Source organism: Sardina pilchardus, chromosome 5 (genome assembly GCF_963854185.1).
Source record: "Sardina pilchardus chromosome 5, fSarPil1.1, whole genome shotgun sequence".
NCBI lineage: Eukaryota > Metazoa > Chordata > Actinopteri > Clupeiformes > Clupeidae > Sardina > Sardina pilchardus.
Genome location: NC_084998.1, coordinates 8,213,687 through 8,221,669, shown reverse-complemented (window position 1 = coordinate 8,221,669; position 7,983 = coordinate 8,213,687). Strand labels below are relative to the sequence as shown.

Genomic DNA, 7,983 nt, shown 5'->3' with positions numbered 1-7,983 from the left:
CCATTTTCTGCCCAGGGCCTCCTTTGCACTTATGCTTATCTCATCCTATTCTGCAGCAGCAGCAGCACCACCGCTGCCCCCCCCCCCCCCCCCCCCCCCCCAAGCTAAATGCAAATGATTTGACGGCCGGTGAGCTCAGGGCGGGCATTCCGAGGATTCCCACCTGCCTCTCTGCTCTTTTCACTCATTAGCGTCCCTCTCTGTGGGAAAATACAGTAAAAAGCTAAAAACGGGATTGGGGAACTTGTGGCAGTGATGTTGTGTGAATGCGGGTCCTAGATCATCACTAGGAAGTGGAGACCTTGTGTGTGTGTGTGTGTGTGTGTGTGTGTGGACCCTGGGAAACGTCTATGGATGTGGAGGGAGATGCTGATTATCTGCCAACTGCTGCTGCCAATGAGAGTCTGTGTGCTTGTAGAGTGGGAGGTGTGTGTGTGTGTGTGTGCACAACTGTATGAGTATGTTTGCGTGTACAAGTGTGTGTTGGATGGTTGTGGGTGCACTTATCTATGCAATATACAGTATGTACCGGTATGTGTGTGTACGTACCTGTGTGTATATACGTTATGTATGTTTGTCTGTGTGTGTGTGTGTGTCTGTGTGTGTGTGTCTGTGTATGAGTGTGTACACAACTGTATGAGTATGTTTGCATGTACACGTGTGTGTTGGATGGTTGTGGGTGCACTTATGTAATATATGTCCCGGTATGTGTGTGCACCTGTGTATATGTACATTATGCATGTGTGTGTGTGTGTGTGTGTGTGTGTGGGTGTGTGTGTGTGTGTGTGTGTGGGTGCGTGGACATCCTTGTGGCTCGTCCTGTGGTGAAGGGGATCGTGTTTTGGAGACGGTGAGCACGGAGACTCCCGCTGAAGAGTGTGTTTGGACAGGCTGTCACTGGACAGTGCTGACATGTCCCTGTGCGGCCCCCTGTGTTTACGCTCGGCGCTATGTGGCCTTCTTGGCACATAAAATCAAAAAAGCCTTACATTGTCCACACACACACACACACACACACACACTTTCACTGAGTGCTAGCAGATCAAAAAACCTACCAGCTACACCCACTACATTTGGAGTATAACTTATTTTGATAGCTGGTGAGGTGTTTACCTCTTCAAAAACATCTTGCCTTACTGTTTGACTTTTTAAACAAACTGAGGCAAGACAGACTATCTATTTGTTGCTTTGTATCCTGAGCGGTCTCACGGGAACTCCTAACAGCTTCCAAGCGAGCGACTGTTGTTTGGCGTTGAATGCTCCCTGTCCACATTGAATTTCCGTTGAATATGCCCTTCTATTGCGTCGTATTTCTCATTCAATATAGCAGAGCAACATGAGCGACAGAAAGAAATTTGAAAGGGGGCATCTGACAATAGTTTTGCTAAAAGATTTGTGCTGCACAGCACTGCTTCAGACCACCTGCAGTACATTGAGGACATTTCTATTCAAAACAACGTAATTGAACGGACTTTGTCGCTATTGTTCACTCACATCACATGTAGTTAGGACTTGGTGGTGTTAAAGGGATAGTTCGGGTTTTAAGACACGAAGTTATATGGGTTCCCTGTCAGCAACGTTGTGCATCAGCACTGACTTACACCCCGACAGCGTCCTGTGAGCCGAGATCCAGCCGGTTTTTGATCGTTTTTGATGCTGAAGAAAGTAGTCCGGCAAGTTTCTGGGGTCACGAAAGTAAAGTGTTTTTCTTCTCAAAACCATACGTGTTCAACAGAGTGATATATTTGCACCACAAAAACGTTGGCCAGCTGTCAGTAGCGCGCAGTGATAGGAATCGAGAAAAATAGTGCAGTGATAACAAGGTTTGAATTTTTCCTGGACAACGTTTTAGTGGTGCAAATATATCACTCTTTTGAACACGTATGGTTTTGAGAAGAAAAACACTTTACTTTCGTGACCCCAGAAACTTGCCGGACTACTTTCTTCAGCATCAAAAACCGGCTGGATCTCGGCTCACAGGACGCTGTCGGGGGGTAAGTCATTGCTGATGCACAACGTTGCTGACAGGGAACCCATATAACTTCGTGTCTTAAAACCCGAACTATCCCTTTAAGTAACTAAATTCCACATTCATTATGGTCACACAGCTAATAATGTCTAAGCCATATATGGAAAAATATGCTTAAAATAGCAAGTGTGAGAAATTGTTTATCGTTGTTTAGAAACCGATGAGTACTGTACATGGGTGCTTCATTTGAAATAAATTGTTTGTGTACATGTTCATCACAGATGTTACTCTTGAAATGTGAAAGCCCAGTTCAACTTGGATGACTGAGCACAAGATCCTTTCATATCGCTTCAAAGCACCATTCAGCTGCCACTGGTGGATGTGCTCCACTACTTACAGTAGCTATGCTGGTATTGACTTGTCTGAGTTCAGAGGGAGTTGGTATTATTGACTCTCTCTGAACTCATTTAACCGTGTGTGTGTGTGTGTGTGTGTGTGTGTGTGTGTGTGTCTGTGTCTGTGTGTCTGTGTATGTGTGTGTCTGTATGTGTAACAGGCCAATCATTAGTGAAGAGCTGAAAGGCCTCATCCTAAAAATGTTGGACAAGAATCCAGACACCAGGATCACAATACCGGAGATCAAAGTAAGTATCACCACAGCACAACAGCACATGCTAACAATACTAATGAAACACAAACATAGGATAACTCAACACAACAACAACAACAACAACAACAACAACACCAAACGCAACACAATACAAGTAAAACCCAATGCAACACAAACACAACACAAGCACAACAAAAGCACAGCACAACAGCAACACAAACGCAACAGCAAGACAAGCACAACACTCACAGCTTGAGGGCAACCCTCATTACAGGGGGAAGATGTCCCTTGGGTCTCCCCCCACTTATCTGTCACTGCTTGAGTAGCCCTTAACCCAGTGAGTGGGCTGACTGTGGGAACTGTCGGTTGTCGATCTCCCGTGACTCAGGCCCGGTGGGGACCGGTTGGGACCGGTTGGAACCGGTATACTCCACACCACCGGCACCACTGACGCCAGCACCGGCACCCGGGCACGTGGGGTCGGCTCTAATCCTTCCTCTCGTCCGTGGCGGCAACCGGGGATTTGAATTCCGCTCTGGAAACTTCCATCTGCAGGTCGTGGCTAATTAGTGAGGGTGCGCGGCGCGGCGCAGTGCGGTGCGGTGAGGTGAGGTGCAGAGGCGTCTGGCGTCAGAGCGGGGCTGCCTCTCTCGCCTGCGTGCGTGTGTGTGCGTGGTTACCTGGAAATGTTCCACTCGGGTGGGAAGCTCCCTTCGCCCAGAGGTGATTAAAGCGCTGGACCAGGATTGTCAATCATCCCCTCTCCTCTTTCTCTAATCACTCTCTCTCTCTCCCTCCATCTTCTCCCTCTCTCTTCTCCTCACTTTCTTTCCTCTCTCTTGGTCTCTCTCCCTAACGCCTCTTGCTAACTCCTCTCCTTCCTCTTCCTCTTTTCTTTTCTTTCTCTCTCCCTCTGTCTTCCTCCCTTCTTTTCTCTCTCTCTCCCTAACTCTCTCTCTCTCCTCTCATCCCTCCTCATCTCTCGGCTGCTTCACAGCTGGCAGGTGGCCGTCTAAGACGCATTAAAAACACATCTGCAGTCACGCGATAAGCTTAGTGGAAACCCACTTCATTCGGGTCAACTTTGTGTTTTTATATATTTGGAATATTTAATCTAGCCTCTCGATTTAGACTTGGATAATCTCCTCTCACTGGCCATGCTGCTGCTGCCCTGGTGCTCTTTTAGTTTGTGGGCACTTGCACAGTCTTGTGCAGCATGCAGGACCCGTCCATGGCTGATTTGGCTCTGATTTACAGTACAGGCCAAAAGTTTGGACACACCTTCTCATTCAATGAGTTTCCTTTATTTTCATGACTATTGACATTGTAGACTCACACTGAAGGCATCAAACTATGAATTAACACATGTGGAAAACAAAAAAGTGTAAAACAACTGAAAATATGCCTTATATTCTAGTTTCTTCAAAGTAGCCACCTTTGCTCTGATTACTGCTTTGCACACACTCTACATTCTCTGAATGAGCTTCAAGAGGTAGTCACCTGAAATGGTTTTCACTTCACATGTGTGCCCTGTCAGGTTTAATAAGTGTGATTTATTGGCTTATAAATGGCGTTGGGAATCAGTTGTGTTGTGCAGAAGTCAGGGGTGATGCACAGCTGATAGTCGTACTGAATAGACTGTTAGAATTTGTATTATGGCAAGAAAAAAAGCAGCTAAGTAAAGAAAAACGAGTGGCCATCATTACTTTAAGAAATGAAGGCCAGTCAGTCCAAAAAATTGGGAAAACTTTGAAAGTGTCCCCAAGTGCAGTCGCAAAAAACATCAAGCGCTACAAAGAAACTGGCCGTCCCAGGAAAGGAAGACCAAGAGTCACCTCTGCTGCGGAGGATAAGTTCATCCGAGTCACCAGCCTCAGAAATCGTGCCTTAATCAGGCCTTCATGGTAGAATAGCTGCTAGGAAACCACTGCTAAGGACAGGCAACAAGCAGAAGAGACTTGTTTGGGCTAAAGGACGAAAGGAATGGACATTAGACCAGTGGAAATCTGTGCTTTGGTCTGATGAGTCAAAATCGGAGACCTTTGGTTCCAACCACCGTGTGGACTGCAGAGTGAAGGCAAAAGGGCCAACAAGTGCTAAGCATCTCTGGGAACTCCTTCAAGACTGTTGGAAGACCATTTCAGGTGACTCTTGAAGCTTATCAAGAGAATGCCAAGAGTGTGCGAAGCAGTATTAAAAGCAAAAGGTGGCTGCTTTGAAGAACCTAAAATATAAGACATATTTTCAGTTGTTTCACACTTTTTTGTTAAGTATATAATTCCACATGTGTTAATTCATAATTCTAATGCCTTCGGTATGAATCTACAATTTTCATAGTCATATAGTATGAAAATAAAGAAGGGGTGTCCGAATGAGAAGGTGTGTCCAAACTTTTGGCCTGTACTGTATATCTGGTTACCTCCGCCAAGGAGGTTATGTTGTCATCGGGGTTTGTTTGTTTGTCTGTTTGTCTGTCTGTCTGTCTGTCTGTCTGTCTGTCTGTCTGTCTGTCTGTCTGTCTGTTTGTCTGTCTGTTAGCAAGATAACTCAAAAAGTAATGGATGGATGGAGGGAAGAAACGATTACATTTTGGGAGTGATCCGTAACACCGTCGTGATTCCGGAGCCGTTTATGTTTTTCGCTTAGTGGTGTGATGGCATGGTATGGCCACGTGGTGGCGATCTGAATAGTTTAGGTTCAAATGTATGACAACCTAGGAAGAACAATACAGGCGGAGGTCTGCGCTCTCTGAGTGCTTTTCTAGTTATGAAATGTTGCCGAGGAGGCTATGCATACAATACAGCCTTGGCTGAGTTGTGCTGATGTACAGTTTTGCGTTTCTGCTAAGAGCTCCTCTGCAGCCAGATGTTTATGTAGCCCATGGTGTGTTGGTGGAGGCTCGAGCAACCCTTGCGTCATTATCCGTATCTGAAGGCTTGTGGAAGCGTGGCTGGAATGCTGGGCCATTGCTGCCAGTTTCTGTAAATGTCTGTTGTTGCCACGGAGCCTGATGCAGATGCAGAGAGTGTTCTCTCATTTCATGTGTCGGGCTGCAGAGCTGTGTGTTGTGGGTTGGGGTGTAGGAGGAACTCACTTGATTGTTTGTGTGTGTGTTGAGGCTGGCGCTGTTATTGGATCTTACACTGTGGGCTTCCACTGCATATCCATTTCATATCACGAAGACATAAAACATAATCAGGGTGTTCCAAATGCTCAGTATTACAGGGGAACGACATTGTCAAGTCATTTGAACCGTAAATCTTATTAATGAGCATGTCACTGGATATATCATTTAACCCGTATGATTTGAGTTGCTCCTGCACACCTGTGTGTGTGTGTGTGTGTTAAAATGAAGAACTCTGCGCATCAATCCAAAATCGTCTGCTGTTTCAGGTGCTTCTCAGTAGGACTTTCAGGAGAATCAAGTAGGAAGGAGACTGGAGCACACTGATCTCACTTGCAGTCTTTTATTGGTGCAAACAAACTGACGTTTCGACACTACTGTGTCTTCTTCAGAGTCATGATTCAATTAATTGTGTGTGTGTGTGTGTGTGTGTGTGTGTGTGTGTGTGTGTGTGTGTGTGTGTAAGTAATTACTGATGATGCGTTGCTTCCTAGCTGGACGCGTGGGTGACGCAGAAGGGAGCAGACCCGCTGCCCCTAGAGGAGGAGCACTGCTCCGCTGTGGAGGTGACCGAGGAGGAGGTGCAGAACTCTGTCAAGTGTGTGCCCAGCCTGTCTACTGTGGTGAGTAGTGCGCTCTAGTGTGTGTGTGTGTGTGTCTGTGTGTGTGTGTGTGTGTGTGTCTGTGTGTGTGTGTGTGTGTGTCTGTACGTGTGTGTGTGTGTCTGTTTGTGTGTAGGTGTGTGTGTGTGTGTGTGTGTTCACACAATACATGCATGTGTGTGTTGCAGTGACACAAAGATGTCTTTGACTTTGAGTGGTTTCATCCTGATTGCGTCATGCTCTCCTGGTGTAATGACTTCCCTGTGTGTGTGTGTGTGTGTGTGTCTGTGTGTGTGTGTGTGTGTGTGTGTGTGTGTGTGTGTGTGTGTGTGTGTGTGTGTGTGTGTGTGTGTGTGTGTGTGTGTGTGTGTGTGTGTGTTTGTCGTCTGCCCTGTGCCCGGGTACCTCTGCGTCAGATCCTGGTCAAGTCCATGCTGAGGAAGCGGTCGTTTGGGAACCCCTTTGAGTGCCCGAGCAGGAGGGAGGAGAGGTCCATGTCCGCCCCTGGAAGCCTATTAATGTGAGTGTGCTGACCCATCTCATTACTGCTCAACCCCAAGCCCCTGGGAATCATACACACACACACACACACACACACACACACACACACACACACACACACATATATACAGTATATATACATACGTTGAAACAAACATACACACATACAAACACACATACACACAAGGTGTCTAAGGTGGGGTCTCCACTTCCCAGTGGTGATCTGAAGAAGACCTGTATTCACACAGCATCACTGCCACACACACACACACATGAACGCTCACATAGACACACGCAGGCACACACACACACACACCTTTGGAATTCCAGCCATCCCCTACCTGTAGTCTATTGTATTCTTAGTCTATTTCCATTGGCTCTGTGTGAGAGAGCTTCTCATTCCTCCAGTCCAGTCCAGTCCACTCCAGCACGAGCTCTGTCCATCATCTAATGCTCCCTCCTGACCACAGCTCTCACAGCTGGACCAGCTACGAGTCGAGTACAGCCGTGCCGCTGATTTGCGTTTCCATGGCACCTTGACTCCCTGACATTTTTTTTTTTTTTCACGGAGAAGCCGAGAGAGACGTTGTGCGAGACGAGTCATTTATTTTCTTGTCGCCAGCGCTTTGCACCATTTCCATTTCCGTGCCGAGACGAGAAAATTCTGGACGTTCTGCTCTGGAGGAGACTGGGGTCAGTCAGCACCCCCAAGACTCTCTCTCCTTGACCCCTGGCTCATCAATAATCGAGAGCAAAAGCCTTTTAAGGCGGCGAGGAGACTTTCGGAGGCGGAATGTTCTAGACTCTGCGGACCTGTCCAGACTTCACCAGCCACATTTCTCAAATCCCATCCTCCCAGAGCTCACCTTAACGAGGCTGCTTGCCTTGTTTGGTGTGTAAATGCATTCCCCCGACACACACACACACACACATAGACACACACACACACACACACACACACTAAGACTGTACATACGTCCATACGAATGTGTGTGTGTGTGTGTGTGTCCACATGTGTCAGTGGAGCTTACACTGCGGGCGTTTTTGCATAAAACGGCTTTTCTTCCTCCTTTGGTGCTCTTTCTTCTCTCAGATTTTTTGGTGCTCTTTCTTTTCCCTTGCTCTCCTTCTCTCTCTCTCTTTTTCTCTCTTTCTCTGTCTTGCTCTTCACATACAA

The 7,983-nt window shown here is 46.9% G+C and overlaps 1 protein-coding gene across 1 annotated transcript in view; it reads left to right on the top strand.

The window, feature by feature from the left end:
• Positions 1–7,453, top strand: part of LOC134080042 (calcium/calmodulin-dependent protein kinase kinase 1-like) — a 41,550-nt gene extending 34,097 nt beyond the window's left edge. Inside the window, exons 11-13 of the mRNA XM_062536255.1 lie at positions 2,526–2,613; positions 6,198–6,326; positions 6,722–7,453. Of these exons, the coding sequence (XP_062392239.1) occupies positions 2,526–2,613; positions 6,198–6,326; positions 6,722–6,829 (325 nt within the window). The 3' untranslated portion in view covers positions 6,830–7,453. The remainder of the gene's footprint in view (positions 1–2,525; positions 2,614–6,197; positions 6,327–6,721) is intronic.
• The last annotated feature ends 530 nt before the right edge of the window (positions 7,454–7,983 follow it).